At 38.1% G+C, this 13005-nt stretch overlaps 1 protein-coding gene across 4 annotated transcripts in view; it reads left to right on the plus strand.

Annotated features, from left to right (window-relative positions):
- Positions 1-13005, plus strand: part of SMC1B (structural maintenance of chromosomes 1B) — a 51561-nt gene that overhangs the window by 14856 nt on the left and 23700 nt on the right. For 3 of the 4 annotated variants that reach the window (XM_060254307.1, XM_060254308.1, XM_060254310.1), the window contains 5 exons: positions 7167-7374; positions 8552-8737; positions 9086-9265; positions 11050-11196; positions 12141-12278. In XM_060254307.1, coding sequence (XP_060110290.1) covers positions 7167-7374; positions 8552-8737; positions 9086-9265; positions 11050-11196; positions 12141-12278 — 859 coding nt within the window. The remainder of the gene's footprint in view (positions 1-7166; positions 7375-8551; positions 8738-9085; positions 9266-11049; positions 11197-12140; positions 12279-13005) is intronic. The other variant, XM_060254309.1, reaches the window with a different exon arrangement.

Here is a 13005-nt window from a genome sequence, read left to right on the forward strand (position 1 = left end):
ATCTTTGAAATCTTGAAAACCTTAAATCTTTGATACATAGACAGTCTCAGGGATAATCCAGATATTATAATTAAAGAAGCAGACAACGGTGGATCCATTGTTTTCATGGATAGATCAGGCCCAAAGACAACTAAAAATACTTTTTACAAATAACTATCTTCTGATCCCACCCAGGAATACAAAAAATAAACAAATACAAAAAATAAACAGTTCAACAAATCATTGACTTACAGCTGCTATTGAACAATGACAGTTCTCTTTCACAAACACTGGGGGCAGACTGTTGCTTGGACACAGACAGCGTCACTATCTTAAACAACTTGTTACCCACAGTAACATCTAGTTTGAACATGGACACTGGTATTAGAGCTTGAAGTAAACCCAGATACCAACTTTGCTGCCACCTATGCCCAGACAACACAATAACTGGACTTAACAACATCAACTACACTATCTCAGACTCACTCACTTGCTCATCTTCTAACATTGTGTATTCCATTAAATGCCAACAATGCCCTTTTGTTCTCTACACTGGGCAAACAGGTTAAACCCTATGCCAAAGGATAAATGGACACAAATCTAGCATCAAGAATCACAAGACTGAAAAAACCTGTAGGAGAACACTTCAGCCTTCTAGGACATTTAATGGGTGACACCAAAGTAACTGTTTTATTGCAAAGGAACTTCAGGAACAGGCTAGAAAGGGAAAATGCAGTTACAAATTACAATGCTCAGAACACTGGAACCCCCAGGGCTTAACAGGGATACTGGTTTCTTATCTCATTACATATGCTAATATTCAGTCCTTTACATCTGTATTCTCATCAATCCACCAGAAGGGCTATACATCCTCTTTATTTTATTTATTTGGAATATTAGATTGGAACTGTAGATTGGAATGTAATGAATAGTAGAATGTAATGAGATTTGGGATGGTAGATTGGAATGTATTTATCTGGTGTGGGGATAGAGGAGATACACTGCACAGCCAATTGCACCAGGTCAGAGGATGCTCTACTGTTGCCTCCACCCTTGAAAGGAGACAGATGGAGCATAAGAGCAGAGTCTCAGTTAACTACTCTCAGCATTCCACATTTAAGAAATCTGCCCATCAGTCTTCAGTTTAAATATATTTATTTCCTTCACTATGCCCCCTTCCCGAATTAAACCCAAACAAATGGTGACCAAATAAACTAAGCTTGTTTTCCAGTTTGGTCCTTAAACACCTTTATTAAGCTGTATACTGATTTGCTGCTCACCTTCTACCTATATGTATGGACTGGTAACTTCTGTTTCATTATATCTTAAGTATGTGTGCACACAAAAGCTTATACCTTGAATAAAACTTTGTCTTAAAGGTGCCACTGGACTCAAACTTCGTTCTGCTGCTTCAGACAAACATGGCTACCCACCTGAATCTATTTTTATGGAATTTGGTTGAAATTCTACACTCTTTTAGTCTCTTTTACATAAAGTCTATTGAATGCAACAAAAAAAGACATGTCAATTTAGATTAATTCTGATATTAAAACACATAGTTGATTCCTGTGTTTATTTGGGCATTATATCAGCGGACTCTGACTTTGGTATAAACAATTTTTATTGGTAACATATGGTAGCAAATCTATATCAATATCTTACAACTTAAAAAGAAAAATTTATCTACCCCATATCTTACTTTTCCCCCACCCCTCCCCCCGTTATTTGACCCCCACCAGTGTTATTTACTTAAAAAAAAACCAAATAGTAAAGGTACCCTTAACTATTAAAAACCCCCAAAAGTTATATTCTTCTTTTAAAACTTTATCAAAAATTATCCAGTGTCCTTTTATTTTCCACTCTTTTTCTATGTATCTTCTGAACTTCTTCCACTCCATCTTAAAAACTTCCAAATCATAGTCTCTTAATATTCTTGTTAATTTGTCCATTTCACTCCATGTCATAACTTTTATAATCTAATCCCATTTCTCTGGTATTTTTTCTTGCTTCCACAACTGCGCATACAATGTCCTAGCAGCTGAGAGCAAGTACCAGATTAAAGTTCTATCTTCTTTTGGAAATGTTTCCATTTGTAGTCCCAACAGAAAAGTCTCTGCAGCTTTGTTAAACTCATATCCCAAGATCTTAGAAATCTCTTGCTGAATCATCTGCCAAAACATTTTAGCTCTTTCACAAGTCCACCACATAGGATAGAAAGAAGCTTCATGCTTTTTACATTTCCAACATCTGTCTGGCATCTTATTATTCATTTTTGCCAATTTTTTAGGAGTTATATACCATCTATACATCATCTTAAGACAATTTTCTTTAATACTTTGACATGCTGCGAGTTTCATAGAGTTCTTCCACAGATATTCCCAAGATTCCATCTTTATTTCTTTATTTACATTAATTGCCCATTTAATCATTTGAGATTTCACTACTTCATCTTCTGTAGACCATTGTAAAAGTAATTTGTATACTTTTGAAATTACCGTATTTTTCGGACCATAAGACGCACTTTCCCCCCCCCAAAAAAAGTGGGGGGAAAAGTGTGTGCGTATTATGGTCTGAAGGTACGTACCTTCGGGGGGCGAGGGGGCGGTCTGCTGCCTCTTCCTCCGATCCGGCGCTTCCCCGGCGCCTGCTTGCCTGGCTCCATCTTCTTCAGGCAAGCGTGGGATCGCTCCACGTGGCCCCAGCGCTTCGCAAGCGCGGGCCGCGGAGGGGGCAGCGTGCTTCCTACTTCCCTGTGTGCCTGCCTTCAGCTGTGACGTTTAAAGCAAGCGCTGGGATCGGAGGGGGGAGGGAGCACGCTGCCCTCTCCACAGCCGGCGCTCGCAAAGCGCTGCGTTTGCGGAGGGGGCGGGTGCTTCCTACTTGCCTGTGTTCCTGCCTTCAGCTGTGATGTTTAAAGCAAGCACTGGGATCAGAGGGGGGAGTGATCCCAGTGCTTGCTTTAAACATCACAGCTGAAGGCAGGAACACAGGCAAGTAGGAAGCACCCGCCCCCTCCGCAAACGCAGCGCTTTGCGAGCGCCGGCTGTGGAGAGGGCAGCGTGCTTCCTACTTCCCTGTGTTCCTGCCTTCAGCTGTGATGTTTAAAGCAAGCGCTGGGGTCGGAGGGGGGAGGGAGCGATCCCAGCGCTTGCTTTAAACGTCACAGCTGAAGGCAGGAACACAGGGAAGTAGGAAGCACGCTGCCCCCTCCGCGGCCAGCGCTTGCGAAGCACTGGGGCCATGTTGAGCAATCCCACACTTGCCTGAAGAAGATGGAGCCAGGCAAGCAGGCGCCGGGGAAGCGCCGGATTGGAGGAAAAAGCATCGGATCGCCCCCCAGGAGGAAGGTGCGTCTTATCCTCCGGTGCGTCTAATCGTCCGAAAAATATGGTAATTTATCATTGTCTCCAAGCAAAACTTTTTCCATTTCTGTTTGCTCTTTCCTTATTCCTTCAGTTTTAATGTCATTCTCTAACAAGCTCTTTATTTGTTGCATTTGAAACCAGTCATATTTGTGACTCAGTTCTTCAGCAGTTTTCAGTTCTATTTTTCCACTTTGTCTTTTTAACAATTGATTATATGACAGCCACTTTTCTTCACCTATCTCAGCCGTTATCTTAATTAGTTCAGCTGGCACTATCCATAAAGGTCTTCTCTCATCTCCATATTTCTTATATTTTGTCCATGTATTTAATAAACTGCTTCTTATATAATGGTGAGAGAAAAGACCATCCATCCTCTTTTTTCCATAATACAAATATGCGTGCCAGCCAAATTTATTTCCGTGACCTTCCAACACTAGAAGTTTTTTGTTTAACAGCGTTATCCATTCTTTCATCCACACTAAGCAAACTGCTTCATGATATAATTTTAAATCTGGTAATTGAAATCCGCCTCTCTCTTTTGCATCTGACAGAATTTTCATTTTAATCCTTGGCTTCTTCCCAGCCCACACAAATTCTGAAATTTTCCTATGCCATTTATCAAATTGTTTGGCATCCTTCACAATAGGAATAGTTTGGAACAAATACATTATCCTTGGTAGAATATTCATTTTAATTGCAGCTATTCTGCCCAGCAATGACAGATTAAGCTTATTCCATTTTAGCATATCTTCATCCATTTTATGCCATAACTTCTCATAATTATTTTTAAACCGATCAATATTTTTCATTGTTATCTCCACCCCTAGATACTTTACCTTGGAGGTGACTTCACAACCCGTTAGTCTCTGTAATTCTTGTTGTCTATTCATCTGCATATTTTTACACAGAATTTTAGATTTTTCTCTATTTATAGAGAGTCCCGCCAACTCTCCATATTCTTGTATTTTAGTTAACAGCAAAGGTGTAACTTGTATGGGGTTTTCATTTATAAACATTATATCATCAGCAAACGCTCTGTATTTGTAAGTACATCCTTTTATTCGTAAACCTTGTATATCTTTTTCTTCTGGAATCTGCATCAATAAAATTTCAAGAGTCATTATAAACAACAGTGGTGAAAGTGGACAACCTTGTCTAGTACCTTTGCTAATTTTCATTTCTTCTGTAAGATCTACATTAACACACAACCTTGCCCTTTGTTCGGAGTATATTGCTTTTATCATTCTTATAAAACTTTCTCGCAGCTCCATTTTTTCCATTACCGTGAACATAAAGTCCCAGCTTAAATTGTCAAATGCTTTCTCTGCATAATGCTACTTCTTTTTCTGGATGTCTTTCATAATATTCTACAATATTTACAACAGTCCTAATATTGTTTCTTATTTGTCTTTTGGGAAGAAACCCTGCTTGATCTTCCTTTATAAAATTTATCAAATGTTGTTTAAGCCGTTCTGCCAAGATTCTTGTAAATATTTTATAGTCATTATTTAATAACGAAATTGGTCTGTAATTTTTTACATTCGTGGCATCTCTATCTTCATTAGGTATCAATGAAATAACAGCTTCTTTCCATGTATTTGGTACTTTCCCTTTTATTCTTATATTCATCAACTTCTGCAATTTTGGTATTAATTTGTCCTTAAAAGTTTTAAAATATTTAGCCGTATATCCATCTGGCCCAGGAGCTTTTCCATTTTCCATTGCGTTGATTGCTGCTTCAATTTCTATCTTTTCAATTAGATCATTCAAAACTTGTTTCATATTTTCAGTTAGGGGTTCTATTTTTAACTTTTGTAAATATTCATCCATCTCTTTCTTTATTTTAACACCTTTAAACAGTTTGGCATAGTACTTGAAAAATTCTTTTTTTAGTCCCTCTTGAGTAACCACTTCTCTTCCATCTACCACAATTCTGTTAATAATTCTATTTTCTCTCTTTTTCTTCAATTGCCAAGCCAAATACTTTCCCAGTTTATTTGCTTCCTCAAAGGATTTCTGCTGAAGTCTTTTCAAACTCCATTCCACTTCTTTATTCAACAAATGTCTCAACTGAGTTTGTAGTATTGTAATTTCCCTTAAAATTTTCTTTTTCCCTGGTCTTTTTCTCAACTCCCCTTCCTTTTTCTTTATTTCATTTTGAATGTCCAACAACTGTTTTTCTTTTCTTCTCTTGTCTTTATTATTCAAAGTAATCAACACTCCTCTCATTACTGCTTTATAAGCATCCCAGACCGTCTGAAAATCAATATCTTCTTTATCATTCACTTGGAAAAAAGCCTTAGTTTCTTTTTCTAGATATGTCACTGTTTCTTTATTCTGTAGCAAATCTTCATTCAATCTCCATCTTCTCAATTTCTTGGACAGTTTTGTAATCCACATTATTGAGTTATGGTCAGCCCCTATTTTAGGTAAAATCTCTATCTTCTTTGTTATAAGACTTAAGTCTTTAGCTCCCCACAGCATGTCAATTCTAGAAAAAGTTTTGTGTCTTGCTGAAAAAAAAGTATAGTCCCGTACTTCAGGATTAAATTTCCTCCATATATCTTCTAGATTTTCTTGTTTAGCCAATTCAAAGAAAGACTTTGGCAATTTCCCTTCTTTCCCATCATTTTTTTTTCTCCAGATCTATCCAATGAGTTCTTAACTGTTCTATTGACGTCTCCCATTAACAATACTTGATCATAGGTCAGTTCATCAAATTGTTGTGTAATGTCTTTGAAAAAAGCATCCTTTGCACCATTAGTATCCTTTGCACCAAAAGTATCCTTTGCATACAATCCCAATAACAACGTTTTTTTCCCATTTAATATTGTCTCCACTGCTACAAATCTTCCGTTCTTATCTTTAAATACTAATTTTGGCTCCAATTCTTGTTTGATATATAAAACCACTCCTCTTTTCTTTTGTTCAGCTAGTGAAAAAAAATTCTACTCCCAATTGTTTGTTCCATAAAAATTTATAATCCTTTTGTTTAATATGTACTTCTTGCAAACATATTATATTACAGTTTTGTTTCGTAATCCAATGAAATGTTGCCCTTCTTTTTTGTGGTGAATTTAGTCCATTAACATTCCAAGACAATAATTTGTAATGCATCATGGTGCAAATTCTTTATTTTCTTCAAAAAATCTACGCAACTCCTGAGCATTTGTAAGCGTGACTCTTTTCCCCTGGAGTTCAAAGCTCAAACCTTCAGGTATAATCCATCTGAACCTCATGCCATTGTCCCTCAATTTTTCTGTCAGCTTTTTTATGTTCTCCTATCGTTTATCACTTGCCTTGGCAATTCCTTCATGATTCTCAATTTACTGCCTCCCACTATCAGTGCCTTTTCAAAATTTTTATTCATGATCCTTCCCACCATTTCCTTTGTCATATATCTTATAACAACATCTCTTGGTAGATTATTTTTCTTGGCAAAAAGTGAATTCACTCTGTACATATAGTCATACATATTTTTAGTCTCTTCAGGATCTTCATCTAAAAATTCTGCAATTATTTTTATTATATATCCTTTCAAGTCACCATCCTCCACTTCAGGTACTCCTCTCAGACGTATCTGAGTTCCCATCAATTTGCAGTCATGGTTTGTCACTTTTTCTTGAATTTTCAACAAGGTGGAATCATATACTTTCATTTTCCCTTCTACTTCCTGCACTTCCTTAGATGTTTCCCCAGTTTCCTTTCTGAGATCTTCCATATCCTTTTTAGCGGACTCTGACTTTGGGAATCACCGCAGTGCTGCTTAGTAGACATGAAAGAAATTAACCCAATTAGCTAATTTTTTCCTTTGCTTTGTAGTAAAACTTTTTTGGAGAAGAAGCATGAAGAAGAACTGCTGTCAAATGAAATAGAACAAGCCAAAATACGAATGGCTGAAGTAAATGATGAACTTAATAAAATAGTCAGTGATCTGCACAATGCTAAAATTGATGTCTATGAGGGGAAACGTCAGCAGATGAGAGCGGAGAACCTGGAGAGCCTCAGAAGGCTGTATCCTGATTATGTGGTAAGAAGCAGGAACAATTCTATTTTAACATTTGTTGTAAACTTGAGCATTTTCTATTATGGATAGACGGCTTTTTTGGCATAGGAAATAAAGTAGCTGTGGCCTTTGAGGGGAGGAGATGTTTAGCAGCTGCCATAGGGCTAGGCTGCACCTTTTCCATTGATGGAGGAAAGGTGTCCTCTTTGTCAGTTGTTCTTTCTTCCATCAGCTACTTCATGCAGGGTTTAATAGACAAGTGGAGCTGTTTGGCAGAACAAGCTCCTTCCTGCTTTCCTGCTTGCTTTGCTGAGAGCTTCAGAGCTCTTGCTTTTTCTCTCTCTGACCTTTTTCTTTTTCTCTCTGACAGCTTAGCTACAGTCTCTTCCCTTCTTGCATTCTTCCTCTATAACCTAAAAAGCAAGGTGTGCTTCTCCTTTGCCTTTACATCTCTTTTTTAACACTTTACTCTTTGCTTTCCTTAAAAAAGGAGGCCTTTGTATTTTGCAGAGAATACAGATTCATGCATGAATTACAGATTATTTTTAGTTTCCATATATATGCTGCCCAGTTTTGGGTTTTTTTGCCCAATTCATGTCTGTGGCATGTGCGGAAAAGGAACTTCAGTCTCTCCCCCACCCCCATGCTGTTTCCCTAGCTTGAATCATGAAGGGTACATGTGGATTACCCCAGTGGGCACACCCCTGATGTGAGGTTCATAGGCCCTCAGCCACTTCTCCATTGGTTCAAGAATGCCTCGAACATGTACCAAAAGTTGAAAAAGTTAAAGATTACTTTAAAAATGATTTCTGTTACTTCATCTCCTTAAATAGCAGTTTGAACAAACACTTTACAGGCTGCAGACTGTCCTGAAGTAGACTTAGAAGATCCATTCTGTTTGTTCTAGGCATTCTCAGAGAGGAATGTCCAGAGAGACAAGCTAATGTAATAGGAGGACAAGAGTCCACCAGTTCAACGACAACTAAAGTGGATCCTTATTCATCTTTACTATGTGACCATTGTTTGAAATATATGTTATCCCAGCCAGTTTCTGATATGGAAAGTCAGCTGCTCTGCCAGAAATCCTCAAAGCAGAGAGCAGAAACATGTCCAGGTTTTTAAAGTAATATAGAAACTGAATGTTTCATAACGCTATTATATGTGCAAGCATCAACATGGTTCTTTGTTCTCCTTTTTTTAGTTTGGAAGGCTAGTTGATTTATGTCATCCTATCCATAAAAAATACCAACTTGCAGTCACCAAACTTTTTGGCAAGTACATGAGTGCAATTGTTGTAGCTTCAGAAAAAGTAGCTAGAGAGTGTATCCGTTTCCTTAAGGAGGAGAGAGCTGAGCCAGAAATGTTCCTTCCTTTGGATTACCTTGAGGTAGGTTTTAATTGATTTTCTTTAGGGAGCCTTTTATTTCAGAGCTAGATGATTACTTTCACTTTAAAATATTCTTCAAGAAAACTCGTTAGTTCAGTTTAGCTTCAGAAAAAAGGTATGATGTAAGCCTCTAGGAAAAATGTGTTCCTCTATGAAGATTAAAGATTCCCATCTTTATATGCTTTGTCATTCCCTACACGGCTGCCTTTTGGTGGCTATCTTGTAATGCATATTACCATTTTCATTTTAATTGTGCTGGAAAGCATGCTTGGCTTTCTCATGGAAGGTGTGGTTTATCTGGTAGCATATTATCAGAGATTTATTTTTTTTTTTGCATTTAATGTTCAGGTAGAACCGCTCAATGAACAGTTAAGAGAGATAAAAGGAACTAAAATGATGGTTGATGTCATACAGACATCTTTTCCTCCACTGAAGAAAGTGATTCAGTTTGTTTGTGGGAATGGTCTGATTTGTGAAACAGTAAAGGAAGCAAGACAGATAGCTTTTGATGGACCACACCGACTGAAAGTAAGCACGGTGCACCTGAGTTTCAAAAACAGTACAAAATCTTATTTTAAAAGGGTGATCTACATACTTAGAAGAATAATGTGGCACAGCATTCCTGGGACTGTACTGTGTCAAAATGCAGTTTTGAGGGTGCATGGTTGACTGTTACCCATCCATAATCTCCCTGTACAGCTGGAATAGAATACATGTCATTTCAGGCATGAAGCTCTGACTTGAAAAGATATCTGTATGACTAGCTCTGTGCTGGCCTACACCTGAGACTGATGTGGAAACTTCAGAAGGTACAGAATGCAACAATGCGAGTCCTGACAGGAATGCCACAGACAGCACATGGAATGCCACAGACACCAGTGCTGTGACAACTACGCTGGTTCCCGATAGAATACCGAGTCAGATTCAAGGTTCTGATTTTAAGGCCTTGAGCAGTCTGGGACCGATGTACCTGTTGAACCATGTCTCCTGGTATGTCCCTGGAAGAGCCTTGTGCTCCACTGGAAACAATGCTGTGGTGCTCCCTGGCCCTAGGCAGTCTGGCTGTCCTTTTCAGTTCTGGCCCTGACCAAGTGGAACTCTCTGCCAGATGACATCAGAGCCCTGCAGGACCTTATGTAGTTCTGCAGGGCCTGTAAGGCAGAGATGTTCCGCCAGGCTTTTAGTTGAAGACAGCAACAGTTTATTATCTGGCTGGCACCTTTTTTCCTACCCCCCAAATGCTTTGCAAGTTCTCCCCCTCCCACCTCAGCAGGACACCCTGGTAGTCTAGAGAATACAGAAAGAAAAAAACTATAGGGTCAAGTCAAGTTAGCCTTTATTGGCATAAAGGGTGTCATCTGAGTTTTATGGTTTTAACCAAGTTTTACGCTGTTTTAACTATATTATTGTATGATTTGTATGTTGTAAATTTTGGCTGAAAATTGACTTAAAAGTTTTGTAAATATGATGCTAGCAGTCCAGTCAATCATTATTGAGCTGCTGTGGATAGCAGGGGTAGCTGTAGTGTCTGGGTCATCAGGAAACTTGGGGTGAGAACAAGGAGTCCTCATTCCCTTGCAGAGTTTCTTGTTTCTGTCAGGAAGTAGAAGGATGGGTAAAGAAGAGCCAGAGGGTGACCTGAGCAAGAAAGTTCCACTGAGCAAGAAAGTGCCACTAACTCAGCATCTAGTCGGAGGAGTAGCAGATGGGTGAAAGGCTTTCAGTTTTGGAATCCAACCAACGTGGTGGTAGAAAAGGAAGGAGGGGTCTCCTTTTAACACAAAATGAGATACACTGGAAATCATGTGACCTGCATGGACAAAAGTATGCGGGATGAGGGCTGTAGTGAGGGGAATTGGGTGAGTGAATGAAAAAGCTGGCTAGATGCAACCCAGATTATTTGTTTACTTTTTCCCATTGAAGAATGCCAATTCTCTTGTCAGACTTATATAAATTGCTTCATTACCAGCTGTTGCTGAAATTCTTATGTTAGAGTTTTGAATATTAAACTACTTTGGGGGCCCATCTGGTTTAGCAGTGGGATATAAATATAAATTGTGGTTTATCATGACTAGTTTAAACAGTTTTGACAGTAAAAGAAATTATGTGAAATGTTTGAGCTGTGAAGAATCCTATTGTGCGCCAATTCTGTATTGCTGGGGGTGGGGGGAAGAATCCAGCAATATTTTAATAGTTATTTATGCATTGACTTTCTTGACATTTCCTAGGAACTACTGGTTTATTGCAAGTGCTTTAAGTATCATTTAGAGATATGAATCCCTTCAGAAAAACAAAATGTATTTTCATTTCAGACTGTGGCTCTTGATGGAACTTTATTTTTGAAATCTGGAATAATCTCTGGAGGGTCAAGTTATTTGAAAATGAAGGCTAGATACTGGGATGAAAAAGAAATAAATGCTCTTAAAGAGAAAAGAGAAAATCTAATGAATGAGCTAAAGGTATAGCTAACTTTAAAATATCTATCTGTGTATCTAACAATGTAAGAGAGACAAATAAGGCAAAAGATCTCATGTAGTTATATTTTTCCTGAAAGATGAAAGCCATTGATGGGAATCAAATGAGATAAAAAAGGTTATCTTTTTCACCTATTGGTTATTATTAAAAAGAAAAGGGCTGTACTAAATATGGAATTACATGGAATTTGCTCATAGAAATATTCCAGTAGCATTACTTCTATTCATGTCTGGGAAAACAAGGTCAGGTTACATTCCTTTTCATTGAATTGTGGATTTCTAATAAATGAATTATATGATTTATATGAATATATTCTAATTTTCCTTTAAAACAATTTTTTTTAAACTTTTCAAGCAAAATTATGTGCCTGAGACTTTCTGGAGGGAAAATTGAGAATAAGGTAGTCTGGCAGTCATTCTGTGATAGAAGATGATGATGATATTGGATTTATATTCCGCCCTCTGAATTTCAGAGTCTCAGAGTGGCTCACAATCTCCTTTATCTTCCTCCCCCACAATCTACACCATGTGAGGTTAATGGGGCTGAGAGGGCTCTCACAGCAGCTGCCCTATCAAGGACAACCTCTGCCAGAGCTATGGCTGACCCAAGGCCATTCCAGCAGGTGCAAGCGGAGGAGTGGGGAATCAAACCTGGTTCTCCCAGATAAGAGTCCGCACACTTAGCCACTACACCATCCCAAACTGGTGGCAGTTAAATTAGTTTTCATAGGTTAGATTTTCTTTGTTGTTCTTGGGAAATAGTTTTGGTATCTGTGATCAGAAAAACCTGTATAAATTCCTTGTTATTTGTAACCAATCAAAACTTTTCTTGTATATACTTTTGTGATCCATATTAGTGTATCCAAGTGTCTGCAGCTTCAAGTGAAAAAACTACTTAAAATACATATTGTATCACTTTCCTTAATTAGGACTTGATGAAAATCCGGCGCAAGGAGACTGACTTAAAGCAATTACAGGCTCAGTGCCAAGGACTTCAAACACGACAAAAATATTCACAGAGTGAGCTGGAACTTATTGAGAAGAAACATCTTTCCAGTTTCTCCAAGGTAGCATCATACACTTAGATGGCTGTTCCTTATATATTCAGTTTGCATGAAAGCTGTAATTCTCAGTTATAACTATGACATTTTAAGTTACAGTTGGTTAATTCTTCACTTTCATATCAGGTATATGTAGTATATTACATTTTCCTGGAAATATGCTTCACTTTTGGGATAGACAATTTTCATGTGTGTGTAAATCTCAAATGAATGTATATATTTTGTTCCTAAATTATTCACATATATAATTTAGGAACAAGGCAATGTACATTAGTTAGAACGATGAAAATCCACTGCAAGGAGACTGACAAAGCAATTACAAGCTCAATGTCTGTAATTCGAAACCATGGTTTCAAAACCATGTTTAATCTTCTTTCTGTCCTCTTGGAGGCAGATTCTTTTTGTATAATATAGGAGTTGACTTGCAGGCACTGTTCTTTCCAGAGCTGGTTTTTCTTCAGTCTGCAAGTAAACGGCTGTAGGTTTCTTCCTGCTCTTTACCTCTCATTGCGACAGTTAGCAAGGATTCCTTGAGTGCAGGTCTAAAAGTAAGAAAACCAGAAAGTGGCTTGCAACACTGCAACAGCAGGAAAGAGCTGCAGTGTTGTCTGTATGGATTATGAGTTATGGCCCCACAAAGAAAGTGCCCCCATTCTCCATTGTTTTCAACACAGGGGAAAAAAACAGCCAAAAAAGCAAGGGCAATACAAGCCTACCAGAACAGAATCAAATT

The sequence above is a fragment of the Heteronotia binoei genome, chromosome 14 (assembly GCF_032191835.1).
Source record: "Heteronotia binoei isolate CCM8104 ecotype False Entrance Well chromosome 14, APGP_CSIRO_Hbin_v1, whole genome shotgun sequence".
Taxonomy (NCBI): Eukaryota; Metazoa; Chordata; class Lepidosauria; order Squamata; family Gekkonidae; genus Heteronotia; species Heteronotia binoei.